At 46.8% G+C, this 22,139-nt stretch overlaps 1 protein-coding gene across 1 annotated transcript in view; it reads right to left on the bottom strand.

Annotated features, from left to right (window-relative positions):
• The window catches only part of LOC144144862 (uncharacterized), a 665,482-nt gene that overhangs the window by 342,450 nt on the left and 300,893 nt on the right, over window positions 1–22,139 (bottom strand). Inside the window, exon 3 of the mRNA XM_077676352.1 lies at window positions 18,896–18,961. Within this exon, the coding sequence (XP_077532478.1) occupies window positions 18,896–18,961 (66 nt within the window). The remainder of the gene's footprint in view (window positions 1–18,895; window positions 18,962–22,139) is intronic.

Raw genomic sequence — 22,139 nt, 5'->3', positions numbered from 1 at the left:
AAATCGCAATACTTCGCTGTGGGAGGAATGCGGGAGATACAGATTGTAACACTTGGGTTTTCTGAAGCTACGAGCGTTATTACACCACTCGCCCAACAACGTTGCGCGTTCATTTTCATCGCAGCCGCTGTCTGTTCTTTGAAGCATCAACGTGATTTCTTCGCACATCTCATTCCATGCAGGGGCAGGACGGCCTTCTGCTGCCCCACAAGAAAAGTATCCACTCTTCCCCATGATGGGGATGGAAAGGAGTCACTAAAAACCAGTCGGGCCTGTTGGTTCATGTTGGTTCAGTTATTTACAGCGCAGACACAAGAACGAAGAAGAACGTTACACTACAGCGCTTGTGGTGTAACGTACTTCTTCGTGCTTTGCGTGTTTGCGCTGTAAATGATTGACATGAAAAGGAGGGTTAGGGGGCAGCGTTCCTTATTGTCGAGGGTGGAAGATCTTGGTGCTGTTTCACTTTATTTAGTTTTTCACTTCCCAGAAGAGACTCGCCGCTGTAGTGTGTGAACAGTGGATCAGTGTTCCCCAGTCTGCGCCATAGGGATAGCGGGGCACGGGTGGTGGCAATGCGTTGTGATGTACGTTAGTTCCTCTCCTCAAAATAAAGGCGCCGCAGTCCTGCTCCTCTTCAAGAACGGTCACAACAGTAGCCTCAGCGATATTCATAAAGAAAATGGTCAGACGATTTGGCTACGCCAATCAGAGAATCTTGTGCGAAACACCATACGTTCATGCTTAACAAAGCGAAAGGTAATTTTCCTCGCTGATGCTGTTGTACCCCTATATGCCCTGCAGGAAAGCCAACTATCTCTGACGATGACGATGTATGATCGTGGTTGCAGTGAAAAAAAAAAAAAAAACGCTTCCCGTGGCCGGAATCGAACCTCGGTCCCTCGATGAAGCCGCGTTATGAAGCCGGCGTCAATCCGATTGCTCCATTTCGACACGGTCGAAGCGAACGCCAAGCAGCAGGTACGAATTCACGCCATACACCCCGAAGTAAAACTTTAGGCGTACGGAGTGCACACCCGAGAGTTAGTGTGGGTGTTCTAGAAAAGTTCATCGTACCTCTAGAGCAGCACATAGTCGCAGTGTGGAATTGGCTAACCAAAGAATCCATCCCAAGAAAGCTTCGCGTTCAACTCGTCGTTAGACGGAGGGGTGCATGCTTTTTAATCGTAGCAAAATACACCCCAACGGCTATGGGCTACCCTGTGGGTATGAAACACTTTGGTCGGCCGCAGGGCGCGTACACGGGATTTGCAGTACGAGACCCCGATCTTTTATAACGCGCTGTCCAGTGTGCAACTGCGGCTCTGCGCTATTCAGTGTGCATGTATTACTTTGCCAGAATAAGAGCAGCAGCTGCCGGGTATGCGCCTCCCTCAGCCTAATATTTGTATTTAAGGTCCTACGACCTCAACTGGTACATGCAGCTTGAGGTACAATGAGCACAATAAGTACTGTTTTCTAATGGAGGCTGGTTCACAATACCTCGAAGTTTGACGTTAGGCCCGATGTCCTCTGTCCGGGGATTACGTTAGGTAGCCTTCCAGGTACACGACGTGCCAAGTAACGTCATACCCATCATACGCCGAGCTGCAGGTGCCGCTTAACGACGTCGACTTCAGAGCGCGGGAGACGCCAAGCGTAACGTATTACCGACACATGCACACGTTTCCCCTCCTTCCGCCACGCATCAACCGTCGCGGGAGTTTTAAACTAGGAAATACGGGAGGCTTCGCAAAAGGAGATTCCTGAAAGCGGCTTTATGAATGAAGTTTCAGGTAAAAACAGGCTTGACGTAACAAGCTTGACAAAACAAGCTTCACAAACTTCTTCCGAAACCGGCAAAGGTAAGGTAATAGTGCCTGCACACTGAAAAGAACTCCGTCAGGAGAAGTAGGCGCGATCGCGTTACGCCATGTAAGGAATATGAGAACGCCTTTGAAGTCTCACTGCAAAAAAAAAAAAAAACGAAACGTTGCGTGTGGCGCAGGAAACTAGACTTCTTCTCCGCGCAGTGTGATGGGTCAATTGTGCGCCCACGGGACTATCCTCTGTATACGCTCAGTAACGATCTCACGCAGTGCAGTCCCTTTGCGGTCTAGTCAGCGTACCGCGATCGACTTTTCGACTCCCTTTTGGCACTCGGCAGAGAAAGCACGCCAGTGGTCGTCCTTCGCGAAAGGTGACCGTTAGTTTCCATCAGTGGTGCGCCGAAAGGAGGACTGGCAAGCGTCGCACAGGCGCGGAGGGCTCCCGATAAACGCAATTTTTCAGCGCGAAAGTTCTATTACTCAAGGTACAAACCAATGAAACGGTTCGTTTCTCGTAGGTTCAATCTCACCTTCAAGCTAAGTCATGGTCGAGCCAGCTGCTTGTGCGGTTGCGCACTGAAAGCGTCTAATCGCTAGTCCATTCCAAGGGGAGGGGTGTGGAGAATGGATAATGGAAAAAGTGACGACGCGTGCCATAAGGGGCGGTGAGATAGTGTTTGTCCGTTTTAAAAACGTCCGTTTTGCGTCCGTTTTATTGAGACGTACTTCCAGTTGTAGACGGCTGTGGGTTTACTTTGGCGCAACATTTCTTGTAAACACATTTTAAATGACTGAACCTATTTTAAACTACCTTTTGCATGTTTATTGTTCCGCCAGCGAACCAGCAACAAGGCGACGAAAAATCGTCTGCTCCAAATCGTCTGCTCCGAGAAGCCGCGACTCACAACTCCGCCGTGCTTGCATTGCGTCACTTTCGGGTGTTTGCTTTTAGCCAATGAGGGCTTGCTCAAAACGGACACTTTTGAAACGGACACAAAACGGACAAAACACGAGAACACCGCCCCAGGAGAAAATACACGGAGGCGCTGGCTGCATCCCAGTCAACTGCCCGTTCACGCCTACAGCGGCGCCTGCACCGAGCAGCGTCTGCGTTTGGTCTACGGTCGAATTGTGTGCGCATTCACTGCGCTCTCTCGGCGCGAAAACCGAGCTGTCGCTCGACAAACTTGTTTTGACCGCATTCAACCACGGCAAGCATTTTAAAGCAAAGCATTCTAGCTCTACCAGCCAACGGTTGTTTCGTGGCGTGCTGGACAACAAACTCCCAACGCGTCGGGGGCGGTGGCGGGGGGAGAGAGGGTGGACGGAGGGTTTCACTCACGCAGCACACAGGAGATGGCGCAGCGAATTTAAACAGCGTTCCCTGCGCGGAAGTGCCTGCTCGCAGGCGGAGGCATCGGCGGTACGGCTTTCTCTTCTGCTTTAGCCACGGTTGTTTTGGGCCTGTTTTGGTGCAGCTTTCGGGTCCATTGCGCGGTGCCTTTGCATGGCTTGATTAACTTGTTCGACAGCACCTCCAGGGTGACCCGCACCCGACGGAATTAAGTGGTCGTACGGCGGACATACGTTAAGGATTGGCTTGCAGTGCGGGGAAACAATATATACAAACGCCATACAGACATCTGGCCGCTAGAGAAACGCTACCTTTCGCTCACTGCTTGCTACGAATGGGACACGGTTTTCTAAATTGGCGATTACCAATTCGGTTGTGTTTTAAGAGGTATTGCAAAAGCCGAAGTAGCAACTGGTTCTGATTAATAGGGATTATAAAAGTTCCCTCATATTTGTCGCAATTCTCAAACTTACTAAACTAACTAGCTTAAATCGGTATAAATGTGAATTACCAAGCTCACATACCGAATTGTTTCGGTGACTGCACTTGCGTCGCGAGGTGGTGTAGCCCCAAGCTAGCAAAACAGGATGGCTAGGTTCCACTGGCTCACCCTTCGAAAGACGCTCCTCTCCGTTTTCCTTCTCGCAACTCACGGCCGGGCTACAGCGGCGGCATTCGCCGCTCTAGCCCGGCCGTGGTCAACGGTGCTGTTGCGTTCGATACGCCGCCCCCGCGAATTCCAGGTACTGGCTGGCAGAATCTCTGGTTTCACTCTTTGTAGAGCCACGTGTGTGAATTCAAGTGACGTCGCATGTGCAATTGTTGTGGGTGTCGTTTAAAGCTTTGCTTTCCAGCCACCTTCACAGCGTGAATTGGAGCCAACTTTTTGGCCACCGTGCAAACTTCGAGGCCGAAATTCCGTAGGTTTGATGTCAGGAGATTTACTTCAACTTCAAAAGGATTATCCGGCACAATAAAACTGCGAGTATATAACCAATCTGCATTGAACTATATTGACGCTATGTGGTTGTTCCCACGTTGATTTTAGTTGAACGGTAGTAACGTTACACCATTTACGCCAAAAACCTCATTCCCACACAGTAGAGCAGAAAACCATAAACAAGAAACGAGTAGACACACATCGCTGTCCTGGCGTGCGTCTGCTCGTTTTTAACACGGGAGTGTTTTATTCCGGGATCCACCCAAGATGGTTGGATCCACCAAGATCTGACTCACGTCATATCCGTCACGGAAATGACATCGCCAGAAAAAGTTCCGTTGACGCGGCGGCGCCAGGATTCGAGCCGGCGTCTCCGTCGCCGCAACGGGAGGTGACAGACGCTTTACCCACTGCGCTATGAGCTGAAGCGCTGGAAGATGTATGAACGCGCCATATATCCTTCCTATAACATATATCCTTCCTATAACCTGCTCCATTTAGGTGGTGCTGCTGTCTAAGAGAGGTGAAGTGAAGTAGTGCATCACGATGCTAATGAGCGCCGATAGTTGGCGCCAGCTGAGTTCGTCGCCACGCAACCGTCTGCCGAACACTCCACGGAGCAGGAACGCGGTGGTCGCCAATTTGCCAAAGCGACACACAAGACAGCCCCGCAAGTCATGCTCTTTTGCTGCAGCGCACCGTGAGTTCACCAAACTATTATCTGGCAACCAGTTCGGTTTCGTTCGCATGGTTTGCGAGCGCGTGTGGTTTCATTCGGGTTTACGCAGTGTACCGGCGCTTGCAATCCAGTGTCTAATGTTGATGAGTCTGACGGTGTCACACCGACGAAATATAAATAGCGATGAGGAAGTTCATATCGATGCAGAAAAAACATTCAACTGATCCTGTGAAAGCGCAATTCACTTTCGTGTTTTACCGGTTCCTATGAAAGCGGGATCAACCACATCTTTCCCCTGTCTTCGGCACTATAGTTTAAAATTTATGATTCAACAAGCCCAAATTTCTACTCTACTGCCGTTATTGCTTGCTCCAGGTATGGCTTGTTTTTACCCAAAGGGCGCGCAAATACTAATACTTCTTGTAGCCAATATGGGGATTTTAGATGCGACGGCATCTCATTCACTCGCCTTGTCCCTCCATACGGCGTTGTCGTTGTCCGCCCACACCCCTCCCCCATTCTCCTCGCCGCACTAGCTGCGCTCTCCGCCGCTCACCCCCTCTCCTCTCCGATAGCGAACACTCTCTCGCGAGGGGCATTGGATTGGATTGGATTGGATTGGATTGGCTTGAATTGGATTGGATTGAATTTGGATTGGATTGGAATAAATTGGATTGGGTTGGATTGGATTTGGATTTGGATTGGATTGGATTAAAGTGGATTGTGTTGGATTGTGTTGCGTCATAGCCGCGCCACGTAGCGTCATAGCCGCGGCAGGGGGTTCACGGCACGTTTCACGCGATGGGAGAATCAACCTAACGGAAACAACTACAGAACCCCCTATGCTTCGCATCTACACAGGGGTTCCCGCGAGGGGAGGTGGGAGTAATTTTTTTGTATCAGCTGCCGCGGGCACGCAATAAGTTAGTCGACGACTAGCTCTAACTTGCACTACAAATGTGGGTGAAGGGACGTAAAGTTGGGTCTATTTGCTTTCCTCTGCTGCTCGAGTAACTTCGGATGTCTGCTCGTCTTTGTCCACATGAAGGTTATCGACGCTGCGTCTTTCTGTTCCTCTGGAGCACGAAGGCTCTTGAGTGAAAGAGATGTACAGTAGTTCAGCGTTTGTCTTTGAAGTTCCACGTCCCCATCTTTCTAACTTTCTCTCTGTGAAGCTTGAAGCCCAACGACATCTATGAAGGGTATGTTGAACAGTTGACAGTTCACCTTTTCGTCCGAAATGGGGTCGGGTCGCTGATGTGGACACGCCATGTTTGTGTTGGTCAATCCTCGTGCTACTAAAAGAGAAGCTTGGGTTGAATTCGTTACCATAGGCGTTGTATTGACGATTGAAGTGAAAAGAGAGAAAGAGGAAAAAGGCATGTACTGAAAGCAGACAGCTTTTATTGCATATGCGGTTATACCTAGGCGTTACTCTACTGGAGACGAGAAGGGAAGGAAGAAGGAAGGAAGGAAGAAGCAGTCAGGAGGGAAAGATACAAGAGAAGTGAAGAGTACGTGGCTTTAGATGGACATCTTGGGACGCTTGTAATTTTTTATACTTAGCCCAGCGAAGTTGAAGTTCAGATAGTATACGGCAATTCCATCGACGGAAGGGAACGAAGAGAATAATATGGACCGACATGTCTCCGATATGGACGGACAATACTGAGCATAGTGCTAGGATGAGTTGTAGGTTACGTGTAGAGCTGCATAATTCAGCATCTTTCAATGTAGGCGAATGCAACGTTTCAATGGAGCGGGGAAAATAGTCCCCACTTTATGTTTAAAACTTCGAAAGCCGGCTACCTGGATTGAGGCACACACCTACCTGCTCTAAATGTTTGAAATGAACATTCGTACTTCCTACTCATCCTCTCTGCGCTCGACTTCTTGTTTATGCAAGGGCATTGTGCGGGTTTAGTATGCGGGCAATGGCGATGAATTTTTAAGAGGGGTGAAAGGAACGGGTCTGCGCTCAAGCACGGTCATTACATAACGACAAAACAAGGTGAGTGTGCATGCCATGATCGGTGGTGGCTTATTACCGAATGCCTGACTTGTATAACTGTTCTGTACGTATGTGTCAGGAGAAAGACACCGCACCGTCTACCGTTCTATACAAACGTTTTTTTCAAATTCAGCTTAGACACGTTTCTGGCGTATCCGGCTTAGCAACACTTTGTGTCTTTGCAGGATTTAAAGTGGGGAACCCGAAATTTATAGCCGCATTTTGTTTTGCGTTGAGGTACCCTTCACTGAAACCCTTAAAGGCCAGCCGCACTCAAAAGTTCGACCTCTTGAAAACCTTACTTCCGTCTAGCTTGCCTAAAAAGACTGCAAGATACAAAATATGACAGCTGAAGCACGCGTGTGCATGGCGCAAACGACCAGAAAATATCGGTGATTGTGAAACCGAAATTGAGACGAGCCCGTCCATTACGGTCAGACTGAAGTGACGTCAATCGCAGCCGGCGAGCGAGCAAGAGATCGTCCGGCTGGCCGGAGCAAACCTACGCGCAAACGCTCGCGCTCGCAACAGCCCTAGGAGAGGCGCGCTAGGCAAAGCTCGACCGATTCTCCTTGTGGCCGGAGGAACAAGTACCCGGCCGGCCGCAGTGTCACTTTCGCTTGATGGCTGTTTGCGCGATCCCCCGGAAGGTGTAGCGTCGCCTGCGACGGAGATACTTTAAACGTTTGCAACTGATTAACAAAACATTTCACGGGCCTACCAGTCATGTCCCAGTTGATTTGGCGGTACGCGTACTGTACGTTCAAAGAAAATTTGGCCGAGACAAAATTTGGTCGCAGTTGGCCTTAAGCTTCACATGGCGGCAGAAATGTGACGCCACACTCTCAGTCATGCCCGCGAGTAACGTCCCATTTATACGCGGTACGCAGTCTCAGCTCCGTGATATAAAAACACCTGACAGACACATGTTCCGAGACGATACCACGTGTGGGGAGAAACGAGGCGAAAATTCCCGAGGTGGTTTGTCAAGATAATCTGCACGCAAAAAAATGCTTTTTCTATTGCAAGTTTGGAATACGGGAGTTTGCGTAACATGTTTTCTGCATAGTTTAGCTTTTCGAAACGTGGGGGCATTTCCAAACTGTATTTCGTAGTTTTCCATTTCTATCCAAAACCTGATAGTTTTTCAACTGCTCCTCTGTGAGCAGTGGACATGCCACAACCCTCTCCGTGTTCCTACCATTTACATAATAAGCAATCATGAAGTTCCATCTCTTCTTACCTTTCGAGCTTGCAGCAAATTAATTTATGCAGGAATGTTCGCAAGTTCAAAAGTGCTGCTCGAGTCCTGTTTTGTTCCCCGCAGGAGTTATCATTACAATGATGCAAGTTTGTATGTCCCAGCACTTTTAAGCGCCATCTTTGTCTTCGTGATTCCTTGTATTGGCTTATGTTGCTTGAGCTGATGTGTGCTGTCACTAAAAATTATTATGACGCGATTGTTATACATTTCGTTATCCTACGGGTATTGAAGTGAAATTTGTGTTTTTTTTCTTATTTCTTCATATGTCTGAAGACTATTTGTAAATTGTATGTTGTTTGTGTACTACAACTGCTTCTCTTGCTGCTCAAGCGGTGACAGGAGGGTATACCTTCTTTTGCTTTGCTCGCCATCATTTCTGCACTCTACTACCAAAATGGAACAATAAATGCAATACAAATACAATCGGTACCCCCCCCCCCCCCCGTATCGTGCAACCTATTGAACGCCGTAAAACGTAGGCTGGCGTCTTGTTCCTGCCTTTTCTACGACTCTAAGCCCGACAGGTGCCTTGCGCCCCAACATGCACCTCAAAAGGAAAGGTCTTGAGGAAAACGCCCGTCTGTCAAAAAAGTGCAGCTGGCAGATTAACATGAAAACGAAAAATGACCGCTCTTTCCAGCCCCGAAGTTGCCATATGGCACAAATATTAGCAGATTCAACTGCGATTCCTAAGCTTAAACTACAAAGGTATAATGCCCCGCACGCTGCTGCGTATGGACCAGGGGACACGCTTTTGTAGAACCTATTTGACATTGGGCTCCTGTTGAGCGAAATTGGGCAGCATGAGGATTCAAGATAAACGAACGTTGTAGGAAACTTTGAATGGTTTTGTATATTATCAACAATGCGATGCTTCGGATATCACAAGCTACACGGTTCTCCATTTCGCTTTAGTGCCCCGATAGCACAGAGCAAAACGACCCTCACCGAGATCAACTATAGCTTGTGCCGCGCACTGCAATAATGACACATCGAAGCGGCGGGCTTTTCTGTGCCGTGACACGAGACTAAAAAAATCGAAGAAACCGACCACGCTACCTTTGAGGCGGATAACAAAAAACGCTTAGTGTAGCCATGTCGAAGATTTACGGATACCAATCAATAGCGAGAAAAGTCATGGCGGGGTCAAGTTCCGGAGGTTTGTTTTGGCCAAATGTGTGGATGGGACGACGCAGTACGAGGAAATAGATAAGGCTCTGTTTGTTTGTTGATGAGCATGGAACCATCCTACCTTGTTCAGCTTCGATCCATATTTCAAAATAGGGCCAGGTCGATTGCCATTGCAGCCGCAGTTGGCAATTTGAAACAAAGCGGCGTTTCAAAGGCTGTTTCACAAAGTAGCGTGCGCTTGCACTCAAGGTCATTTCAGTAAGGATTTTAAAAGAAATCGCGACGGTTCGCATGCATGTATAATGTATTTTTAATTGGGTTGCAAACTTTTGAAACGAACTGTACTATTACGCAGTGTCTAGAGTGCCCTCCAACGGCTCTTAGGTATTGCTTGAGTGCCATTCAACGGCATCAGAATTTTTATAGGGACCCTGCAACACTTCAACTTTTTTTTGGAATCTTAAATGTTTGCAGCACGTAGTTAACCAACACACCCAGTACTTCGATTAGGGGGTCGCAAAGTACCTCAGCCAAAAAGTGCTGCTTTATGGACATCAGATAACTTGGAAATTCCCTCAAAAGATTTTTCTCTCTTTCCCGGTATTGACGTTCTTCGACGGCTTAAATTACGTCACTGAGGCCATGTAGCGGCTGTTCGCCGGTTTTCTTTCACTTGCAGCAATGAACGCTTTTCGATAGCAACTTTAAAAATAAAGCCACAAAAACAAAGCAGAAACGGAACGCGTATGTGGTGCGACGAGCAAATCACGCAGTGCCGCTCCATGCTGGCAATAACTGCAGCTTTGGCAGTGCTTCCAGACACGAAAGAAAGAGTGAAAGCGTTTATCGAAAGTGTTGCAGGGTCCCTTTGAGGCTAGGCTGGGCAGCATCAGAAAGTATGCCATATAGTGTAGAGGTTCTGTCTTGTCTTCGTGATACGGAGGGCTGTGGTTCGAGGCAGTTATTTTCTTACTAATTTTAGCTTCAATTATGATTTGGTGGCTTAGGTCAGTTTGCGATGTTTTAAATACTTGCCTCAAATGCCTTGTGTTAGGTTAGGTTAGGTTAAGTTAGGTCAGGGACAGCAAAGCAGGGCCAGCCGCGGTGGTTAGCGACAAAACGCCAACCGCTAGACATCACTTCAGCGGTGTGCTTCCGTCGGACGGTACTCCAGACACAGCAATTCTATCATTTGTGCTCTTCAGCTACTCACAATACCACCACTTTTTTCTCGTCGACAAATTTCAAGAATTTTCTGATGGAGGCCAAAAGCAAAAACACCCGTGTGTACGTGATTTCGGTGCACGTTAAAGATACCCAGGTGGTCAAAATTAATCCGGAGACCACCGCTACGGCGCGCCTCATCGCCTGCGTTGCAACGGAGCGTTAAACCCTACAATCAATCAATCAATCAATCAATCAATCAATCAATCAATCAATCAATCAATCAATCAATCAATCAATCAATCAATCAATCAATCAATCAATCAATCAATCAATCAATCAATATTTCAAGAATTGCACGCATTTCACTAATAAGAACTAAAGTGAAGAAAATTATCAATTTCCTTTGGGTTGTGGACCAGTCAGGTTTTTCGCAATTACTTCTGCGAACGCCTTTTGGCGGTTCACTTCACCGGCCTGTTTAAAGACGCACCGCTTCTCCGTTCTGGCAGAGCCGTAGACTATTCCGTCTCCTGTCCACACCGCATACACCTACAGCGCACACAGTCCCCCTGGGAGGGAACAGGGACGGGGAGAGGGGGAGACCCTGTAAGACGCCCGAGCGGGAAGACACGTACCCTCGCTGCGTGGGGGGCACCATTCGTTACGAGTGCTTTGTGGTGCGCGCCGCACTTTATTGGCAGGGCTCGGCGCGTTTCTGTCCTGCCTTCCTTCTGCCCTTGGGCTCCATCCGCGGATATATAAAGCTGCGCACGTACGCGGCAATCAATATATCAATTCCCGGTAGCGTAACCCGGGTCTCCCGAGGGCCTTCCAGTGTCCGAGGCGTAACCTTGGAAGGCGACCCACTTCGAGATTCGCTTTTAAGAACAAAGGGCACGCCGCACTCCCAAAAACAAAACAAATCAAAGAAACCTTGGAGACATAACGATCAAAGGTACACCAATGTCAGAGAGAAACACCTTTGGTGCCCGGTTTTTAGTTTTGGGGCTTTCCCAATATATGGCGGGCAGTGAAATATGCTTCCCATCCAGGCAAAAGAAGATCGAAACGTGGCTGGTCAATACTAAGGCACACGCACTTGTTCGGAGCAGACGCGTTTGTTCCTTTCCAGTTAATGTAGCTGCATTCATATTCAAATCGTGCTTCTGCGAGGTGAGGCAACAGTAGATCAAATAATAATCGTATTTCCTCGACGCGGGGAAATATTGTGCGTCGGCGGTGATAAGAGTTTGCACATTTGTGGCGAAGCTGGGCATTGATTTTTGGAAAGGATTACGTCGGTGCGAACTTTCATATCAAAAGCTACGAGAAATGTGCAAACTGGTACTGTCGATTTGGCTCAGAATAACCCTGTGGTTGCATTTTGTTTTTTGTTTTTTTGCGTTAGGGAACAGCCTCCGCTGATAACGAAACTGTGCACTTTAGGCCTAATATTTTTAGTGAGAATTTTTAAAGAGATAGATAGAGAGAATGAGAGAAAGCGAGAAAGAAATAATGAATTTAGCAGTGACGGCAATGCTAACGGAGCCGTTACGCGTGGCTTGCTAGGCGAGATGAAAATAAAAAAAAAGAAACAAAATTTTTGTGAAAATGTGAAATTCATTGCTTTAACGTCATTCTGAAAGACCAGCAGCCCAGGGGTTTAGTCGTGCATGAAAATGTTGGCGCCACCTTCATGAAGCGGGAGTGCTTTTTTACGCAGAAATATACGCGCCAACATAAAAAAGCTCGTTTTTGTATATTTTCGCGCCATTTCAGCAGTCTGTATTTTTCCGGAAAATGCAGCGTATGGAGGGCGCTGCTTTTGACTTTTGAAAATGTTGCCTGATAGGCAGTTGTTTAAGGAAAAAGTGAATAGAAGAATGTGTTATATACGTCGGTCTTTTGCGTTTCGTTATGCTTCAGGCGGTGCTTTAAAAGTAAATATACTCACATTTTCTACTCCTCTCCCGTAACAAGTACAATGAATTCCTAAGCCAGAAGCTGGTTAAAACGAAAAACCTTTTTCGCGTTCGGCTGGCAGACGAAGGGATGGCAATCTTGAACGCCTGGATGGTTGCTTTCAAGATTTAAGCGCTTCTCAAGGTTAGTAGCAGAATTCTCGTGGCAACACACCCAAAAAGGCGAAAATAAGAAGCACGACATTGTGGCACCAAGTTGTAGTCGCTAGAAGACGCGAACAGGCGAGGAAGATGAGCACGGCAGCATGCGGTGCAACAGGGCGATCGAGGAAGAAGCACGGGCACATTGGCTAGGAAAATGTCTTTGACGGCATACAGACCGGCAAGGGAAATGGTTAGCGGCTGCGAAGGGCAGAAGCCGTAGCTGCAAGTACAGTGAGAGAGAGGGGGACAGAGGGGAGGATAAACTTTACTGAGCTTCAAAAGGTCTGTCGGCAGCTATGTAGTTCGTGACTCTATGAGTGTTTCTGGTGTTTTTATATGGGTTTCGCAGAGTGACCTGATCCATCAAGCGCGCGTTGGACTGCCCATTATCCCATTGCTTGTATGGGGGACGATCTTAGTTTGCAGCACTGTTTTTAGAATTTAATTTTAATAACTAATCTTTTGAGAACATTCAGCGTGTAGTGGGGGTGCGTAAATTGTTTCGAAAGCGTAACTGCGGAAAATGCTTGGTAAGAAATTTCAAGAAATTGAAAGGAATTCAGGTTGGAGGGGGAAGGTGTCGGTTTGTAACCGGCGAAGTAGGTAACCAAGTAACCAGTAACCAATTAGGTTTTCTTGTCGCCTTGAGAATTTGGGCCCGGAAAATAATTTCTCTTTCGAGCTTGCATTGATACCTAACGATAAGTGCGGGGGTAAACTTTCTCGGGGGTAAAACTTTCTCCTTGAGCCCGGCTAATGGAATTGGAGGCCAGGGAGTGAGCTATATTGTTGCCCTTAAAGTAGTACTGAACGGAGGTCTGCAGTACTGTCCCCTGACGTCTAACGAGTCAGGGGGGAGTAAGGGGAGCATTTGAGAAAGTCGACAGCCCCAGCACGGCAGCTTCTGGAAGCTACTTGTGAGTACATGCCGAATGTTGACGCTAAAAGGCCTGATTCTCGTCATCAAAGGAACTTACTGTTAATCTATGTCCTCGGCTGATTCTACGAGTTTCCTGGGTGTGTTCAGTACAACTGTCCTGGGGAATGGAAGCGGGCGGCTGGAAAGATTCGACTGGTTCGGGATTGGAGATGTTTGAAGTTTGTGTGAGAGGCCTCGTCCTGCACTATACATCAACACGCCGATAATGACAATAATGCGCGCCTATTGGGGGTCATATTACCCGATGGGAAAAAAATGGCGTTATCCGCTTTCGCAATGTTCAAGTTTCGTACACCTGCACAGACCCAGTTAAGGGCACAGTTTCCCGTCACACTGTACCACTAAGAACCTTTATTTCTATATTGAAACCATTTTTTGCGGCATTAGTTCTGAATTACCAGGGAATTTTTCCTAAACGTTGCAGGAAGTTTCCTATGAGGCGCTGCTTTTGTGGTCAAGCTGGAACGGTGGCCTCATTAGTATATTCTTTAACCGTGAACTTTTAGATGGGATCACCGAATTTGACATGTTAACGACCTGAAAATAAAGTATTCTTGAGTGGTTCGAAAAAAAGTGTTGGTTTAAACAACATCATTTGCTTCTATGTAACACAAATGGACTTTCTCGGTTTAATGCAGTAAATGACGTCGTTCTCGCAAACCTTGGCCTTCCGATATTTTCTTCTTTTTGTATTTACTTAAAGAAACCAGGGTACATTCGAGTCTAACTCCTGCGGCTTACTTACGTACCCAGCGGTTCTTTAAAAAGTTTCAAAGACAACAAAAAGTTTCGTATTCGGAAAGTTTTGCAGCTCGCATCCTACTCCCACTTTATCGGCAAAACCCTGTTCTTATTCTGAGAAATGGCCAAAAGGCGAGCTTTACTTTACCAGCTCTTTCAACTTACCACAAGTACAAAGCACTTTGTAAGGTACTTGGGTAGCAGCTGTTAGACAGTACACTCGCCAGAAATACCGTCAGCTTTTCTTATTTTCTAACAATATCATCCCTCAAAGCCGATTCAATACGGGAGGTACGAACGGTAATCGCATATGATGCTACACCGGCTGTCATACATTCACACTTGAATAATGCTGGTTCTTGGGACGTTTTCGCACCGTAGAAGTTTGTTTATCGCTTTACCACTACGAAGCAACTATATTTTCAATAAAAATCATAGCGATACAGAGCTGTAAGCCAAAAATATTGTTAAAATTTGCGGTTGCTTCACTGGCCTGCAGTTCGAACTCAGCGTGATTGCGTATCAGCGAATCGCGCAAACTAGCCTCACGACATCGCAATTCTATTGTGGGAATGTATAGCTAAGAGGTCGGACCCTTTCTATAGTTCCCTTACACACCACCTTATTAAAGTCTCCGTGAGAAGCTTCATGATCGTTATTCCGAAGACGTAGAGTGGAACTAGATGTTTTTTCTCGTGATTTCTTTAGGAAGTGCTGAAATATCACACAGAGGAATGTAGCTCTCTTTTTTTATTAAGAAAAATTGCGGTAACTGTGACCGGGAATAGAACCTGTGATCTGCAATGGCGTACGTTCAGAATCTTAGACGCTACACTTCCGTGGTGGTTAAGAGTTAAAAAAGAAACGAACAGCCGACACTTTTATTTCTTAACTCAAATCGTTAGAACTCCTTGTTTGGATGGAGGCCTGCATATTGCAGAAGCGCGCGCACCCCACCCGTAAGTCATCTTTAAAATGTTTCATCGTCAGCCGCGTAAGCGGCGGATTAACGCTAAAAGCGAATTTGTCCGCGTCCGGCACAATCAAGCCAAACTGCACGCGACATGTGTAGGCGAATATTCGAGCCCGCTGAAGGCGCCCACAGTTTCCTTCATGTGACATCCGTCGTGCGTGCACACTGTTTCCGATCTCGCCACAGCGGCGCGTTCATTAATCTGATAAGGCCCTATAACGGTGACCCAGATGCTCGCTGCGGAGTTGAAAGCGGGTCGAAGCATACAGGGAGATGGCAGTGCTGTGTTCGCAGCTGCCTTGTTCTCGCGTCGTTTGAAGAGGGAAAAAAGAAGACGAGGATGAACGGCGCTCCACTAGATGGCCAATGATTGCGCTGACAAAAGACCCTTGCCGTCCGCACGTCTTAGGTAGACAACGGGTTAGGCACAAAAGAAATGAAAGGAAACACAGATAGTTTTTATCGGCTCTTATCAAAGCACAATGAACATAAGCGATTGCCTAGTGTCTCTGTGCGTGCAAGCGCTTAATTTACACCTATTTTTTTTGTGTATGCGTCTGAACATGAATGCGCAGTTATATTTCATGAAAACCTAATTCTCCCGCACTGCCTACAGAAATGAAGAACACTAAAAGTTACGTGGCCGTGGCCATGTCTTCTATTAGGAGACCAATTGCGCATTTTATTTCTAAAATCGTCCTTTTGGTTGTTTTTCTTTTTCAAGTTGAAGTTCTTGAGCGAAAATACTATCCAAAGTAATGCAAGTATGTCACGTTGACGGTCAAATCGCCCATGCCTACAAAGCAGGAGAGTATGGCGACGGGATTGCGAGGCATGCTCATTTGCGTATATCGAGATCAGAAGCGCATAAAAACACTTCGTGCTAAAGCGTCTTTTGGGAAAAGCATTCAAATGTCTGATGTACGCTCCGCTATTTTGTTCCTTTCGTTTATTTTTCTTTTGTGTGTGCAATTTAAGGTATATTTCCGTCTTTCATGTAAAATAGTTACTAGCTTCCCTGGAGCCTTTCCAGGCATCATCTGCAATTTCTTTTGCCAAGAGAGAGAGAGAGAGAGAGAGAGAGAGAGAGAGAGAGAGAGAGAGAGAGAGAGAGAGAGAGAGAGAGAGAATACACCTATTGGTCGTTAAAGCGGGTCCTGTGGCCCTTTCGGAGAGGTTCGTCATTCACTGGAACCCATATGACGTCATGACCACTTGCGCCCTGTCAACCAGCGCACGCTGAGCCGCCAGTGAGAAGCTGGACATGAAAATCTTTTATTGCCCTCTTTAAGAGGGGATGGGGGTATAGATAAAGGAGTGGTGGATTTCCTGAGCTGAAGTCGCATTCCCCAATTATGTGGCGGAGTCATGCTGGTTATTATTATTTTTTTTGCAAAATTTGCATTCGGCAGCGTACTGCTCCGGGAACATGAGGTAAAGTCTTCTTGGTTGGGAAAAAGATCCAGATTGAACGAGGCGAAAAACTGTCTGTTGCTTTTTAGAGAGCCTTGGCTGAGGTGGAGGTTCAAAGGTTTGATGTTCCCCACCTTCAGCGAACATGAAGAATCACTGTATTTGGCATTGTGTAAACAGCACAATTCTGTAAGCGCCGCGATTACTGCTTTAAGCGTGCGGGATTTAGTATGGCAATTTCATAAATGAAACGTCCAAAACACATAACACAATATTGAAGCAACTTGGTGTTAGGGCCGTAAAACTGTCACTTCAATACCGCTGAGATTGACGGTGAAAACGTTCAGCTATCAAAACTTATTTCGAGTTCATAGAGCGAATCAAAGACCTTTTCTTTAAATTTTGTTCTTGTTTTACTCAGTGCGCTCGATCCGACACATGTGTTTTTGCTGCGCCTTGATGACTCCTCTTTTCGACACCGTGTTAACCCGTTTTTCATTTGATTTCGTAAGAAAAATACGAGGATAGATATTTAATTAAAAAGAACGCTATAATATATGTTTCTGCACTTATCTTCTGCCTGCTTTGCGTTAAACATTGTCAACATGTACGCGAGCAGGGTGACCAGTACGTAGTAGTTTGGTAAGGTGCTGCTTTTAAACGCTTCACGTTCACGCTTTCAGTTATAGAATAATTACTTTTGCAACGGCCACTGAAAACTTCTTCGAAGAAAAACAGGCGGCTCCAAAAAAAGTGGCACAAAATCCTGCTGCGGTCCGGCAAAACATGCTTCACGTAATATATGCTTAGCGAAGCTAAAGTGCTTACTACCCACCCTCACCCTTACCCCCCCCCCCCCCCATTTTTTTTTTCGCGATGAGGAACAGGAAGAGAATAAAAAAAAGCGCTTAAAGATCCGGGCGTGGGTTGGATGTCCGAAGGGCAGTTGCAAATGACGTCCAAGTTTTCTTGCCGAAACGGTCGTTCCTGATGAATCCTCAGCGGTGATGATAAAGAAATAGCCGCGGGGCGAGAACCCGCAGGCTTAGGAAGAAACTGTCAACAACGCCAGCTGTTCTCTTTGGAAGGATGCTACAGCCGGCAGGCAACATCGCCGGCGGCAGCTTTGATCGTTTCGGTAACGACACACAACTGCATGAAAGAGCGATTTCTGCTTTCATTCCTTTTGTTTTGTTGTTGCGTACGACCTCAGTCCACGTTGTCCTCGCACTTTTCCTTTCCTTCTTTGTTATTTGATTTGTTTTTCAGTACACATTTATTTTAATAACGCGGTCCCTGAGACAACATCCATACCTTGAGCGCAAACCGTTATGTAGGGAGCAGTGTCCACTTTTTGTTGCCGGAAGCTGAATCCTGTCATATTTCAAGGGCAAGGGAGCCCGCTCCAAAGGGTGACGACGGCAAGGTACCCGGACGTTCTCAACAAATAAAGCTAGGACACAATTAAGAAGCACACACCGATCGATACACAGCGAAAATTTATTTCGGCGGCCATGCTTTTTCTTGGGGGTTATCATATTTCGCAACGAAAAAAATCCCAACACCTTCACCCTTTGTCTCTTAAAGTTACATGCTTTTGCGAATAACACCAGGCCCCAAAACAATTTCGTGGGTCTTCCTTGCCGCAGTGCACAATAGGAAGGGGAAGGGGGGGGGGGGGGTTTAGAAATTACGAGGCTGGACGTAACGCTTGATGCACATTTTGTATGCGTGCTGTGGCGTAAGTTAAAATCTGTCAGTCGGCTCCGTCGCAAGAGGTCAGCATACCTTCATCATGTGAATTACCTTTTAGCAAAGGGAACAAGCAATTCTCGTTTCTCGCAGTCGTTAGCTGAAATATTATAACATTTCAGCGGAAATTCACATCCTGAAATTGTATTGGCCGCTGCTAAAACTTTCAGTACCAATCAAAAATCACTATATGCAACAAAATTTTCTGTACTGGCCGACTTTTGCATCGCTCTATGGACTGTTTTATGAGCTAAAAACGTCAATTTCCTCTATGCGGCTACCGACTTGACTTTAAGTACTAATAAGCCACCCCCCCCCCCCTCTCCTTTCCTCTGTTTTCTTTTTTTTTCTTTTGCACGCTTCAGTTTACCCCTTCCAAAACGCCACCTAAGCGGGATATGTTGGCGGTGCAAAAACTAGGAGATTGTCAGTAACTGCCCATCACAGGCAAATGACACTATATGAGTTATTTACTAGCCAGGCTCTTTAAAATGCCGGCCACTCTTGTCAGTCGCGACTGCCGGCTTCGAAACTCAATGAGGTTCATTGTTCGAGTTGGGAAGAAAAGGGCTTACGTCATAAGGCGGATTCCAGGCCCGGTGATGCCCTGCGCCTGGGGGTGGTGTTGAAAATGGCAGAAACTGGAACGGAAGAAAAGGAGGAGGAAGAAAGCGTAAAATACACCAGCAGTTCCCTTTTTCTGTGGTCATTGGTTTTTCGAGGCGAACTTGGTTTTTTCAAGGATGTTTATTGCTCATAACAGAGATAAGAACCAACTCATCTGCAAAATTGCCCTAAAGGAACTGCAAAACAGCTACTTCTATCTATAAATACAATTTACCTCGGCAAAAGGAAACTACAGGTTTCTGCTCAAACTCGTTCAGACATATGATTTAAGAGCTGTTTTCCTTTAAAGCTGCATGCCTGGAAATGTATAATGGTCTTTATGCAGAGTCTATGACAGGATGAAAAGCTTGCCGTGAGCTGCTCGCACATACCGGTATTTTATGCAAAAGACAGGCACATGCATCGGGGCGCTAACAACCGCAACAAACTTATAAAGGGCGCAATGAGAGAAATCGGCGACATGGGTAAACAAAAGAGCCTTGACTTGAAATAGTACATAGCAAAATACCAAATGGCAGCGTCAAGGTTTAAACCATCCCAAAGAAAGGAGGAAAAATAGCTGATGCGCGCCTAAATGCTGAATTACGGCACGATAAGAAAGAACGCTTTCCGGTTACTCAATCACCCACACGGAAAGAAGGCATTGTGAAAGTTAAAAAAAAAGGAAAAAGAAGAGTCTAGCAGAAGAGATCATGCGGCGGCAGTTCCATTGTTTGCTTCTGGAGATTCTTGTCTTTGCCGAGCGTTGATTGTGTGTCTAGATGGAGCACCCTGATGCGGAAACAACAGCCGGAAGTGCCTTGCCGGAGCGGATGCTCGGCACTTCCGGCCCTTACAGCCGGGTCTGCCAGATTGACGCCTTCTGCTTCCCACCGGCTCAGCCCGACTCCCCCGTCATTTGGTGGTCACGAGGCAAACAGAAGGCGACGTGGCGACCGACCAGGGAAGAACACGCCACACTGAAGAAGACAGCTCGCGTGGGAGATCGTCCCGTGTTTCTTCCCTTCGGGTCTGCGCACGCTTGTTTGTCGGCTTTTTCGAGGAACCCACCAGAGGGCCCTCTACGTATCATGATGTTTGTGTTGGCAGTGAGGACCAAGAAAATCTTGGTCAGAAGGTCATGGCTGGCTCACTTGTTTTTAGCAGCAGTGCCTCTATTTTTAGCGCCGTCTTTAGATTTCCTTGTAAAATTTGCTTTTAAAAACCACGCGAGAATCGAAGTTGAAAACTCAACGAATACGCAGGACTTACTCACACAGGTGTGTTAATTTTGCTGAAAACATTGAGTTATATTCTAAATACCCCATCATCACATTCTCACTGACAAAGGTATTTGAAATAATTATGTACCACTCTTTTTTAAACAAGGTGCTGTTAGCAAGTTTTTTGCGATTTTTGTGCAGGAAACAAACTAACTGTACTAGTTCACGAAAAGTTTAGTAGAATTGTTAAGAACAGTAGGCAAGGACGAGAAAAATACGTGCGATACCCTTTTATCTTAACTGGTTGAACTTTAGGGTATGAGTGCTGGGTGCCGTTAGAAGCTACTTAGAGAAGATACGTTGTATCCCACATTTCCCGCGCTCTTGTAGTGAAGACAATGACTACAGGTTGTGCAAGGTTTTGCTCGCAGCTCCGCAGTTACAATGCCAGATTGGAATTCAGGCAACCGTTATGCCTAATCGATAAGAACATGAGCTGGCGAAATTTCGTGGTTGGGAAGTTGCATAACCGGAATGGGTTGACCGCACATCAGCACGAAACAAACCAAACGCCCACCCCATAAACAGCTGCAATCTGCATTTTCTCTGGCCCTTGGGTGTCACCTTTTAGAGGCCAAGCCCCTAGGGGCTTGGGCTGTTGGCGTCTCTTGTCGTCGTCCCATGTCGTCGTCTCATATCATCGTCGGTGTAGTCACGGCACTAAAGCATAGGGACAATCGTTTACGCCTCGCGCTAGGACATAACGCGTACTGAAAGAACACACCGGGACACTGATTTTTCCAACGCCTCGCGCTAGAACGCTTCGTGCTTCAAAGAAACGAGAGTTTTACAGCAAAGCTGTATGTATATCTCTACCCCAGAACGGTTCATCTCCGTTGCCGAAAACGCCAAGGCGCCAAAAATACACTTATACTCTGCATGGCTCGCCCCTCCCCACGTTTCACGTTATTGGAGGTTGGCCGGGATCTTTTAGTGTTTAGTTAGTGTTTCAGTTAGCGGCTTATAGGCTATCACCAAGTGTACGTCAAAAAAACCTATTTGACATTATAGTAGAAAATGCGCAAAACTAGTGACGCGACAGGCAGAAAGGCACCACACAGCGCGGAGCGTACTAGTTGTATGGCTTTCTTTTTGTAGAGCATCACAAATATTAGATAACGATCCTAGCTAACAATAGAAGCGGTGCCTATGTCGTCAACGCATTGTCACTTTGCAGCAATGGTGATTCTGGGGGATGAGTGACGTGTGTAATATGCCAAAATATGAACCCTGTGAAATAGTCGCCCCAACGAAACGCTTCCGGTTTTTATATGTTTCGCTAAAGGAAACAACGAAAAAATAATTCTGAAGTAAACTATTGCTTTATGAAAAAAGTTATGCACATCATTTTTTACTATTACACGACGAAGATTACAGCAGCGAATATTACTCAATACATGTTACTTGCGGACAGTTCGGATATACTTTAACGCCAGAGCTTGTTTAGACTCATTGAGTCCCTTTCCGTTGGCGCTAGCCATCCGCGTCTGCTGTGGTTATCAGCTGGGCTAGTCAAGCGTTTGCGAAAGGCGTCCTCACACTCAAGGGAGACGACAACCGCGGCGCAGAGAAACAACAGCCTGCCTGAAGCTGGAATTGGGGCAGCGACAACTGGGGTGTGCAAAGTAGCAGGCGGAGCAGGCGTGCCGGCAGGCTCGCTTGCCAGGATACGCGACAGGATACGCGAAGGGATAAGACAGGATACGCTATTTCAGCTAGCGCCACTTTTGCGCAGCGGGGTTCGTTCTTCCCTCGGCGGTGCCTGTGCCGATGAGTCATTGTTTTCGTTTCCCATTGCACTGGTGGGGGAGTAAGGCCCAATTTAGTGCGGGCTCTACAAAAACGTTGGCGTTACGCATCAAGCAACGCCTGATAACTGTCACGAATTCGCCACTGGTTTATCGAACGAAAAGTAGTGGACTCTCGGTGG

This window comes from Haemaphysalis longicornis, unplaced genomic scaffold (assembly GCF_048455015.1).
Source record: "Haemaphysalis longicornis isolate Haplotype H1 unplaced genomic scaffold, Haemaphysalis longicornis Haplotype H1 scaffold_7, whole genome shotgun sequence".
NCBI classification, from domain to species: Eukaryota; Metazoa; Arthropoda; class Arachnida; order Ixodida; family Ixodidae; genus Haemaphysalis; species Haemaphysalis longicornis.
This window is presented reverse-complemented; position numbering and strand designations above follow the sequence as displayed.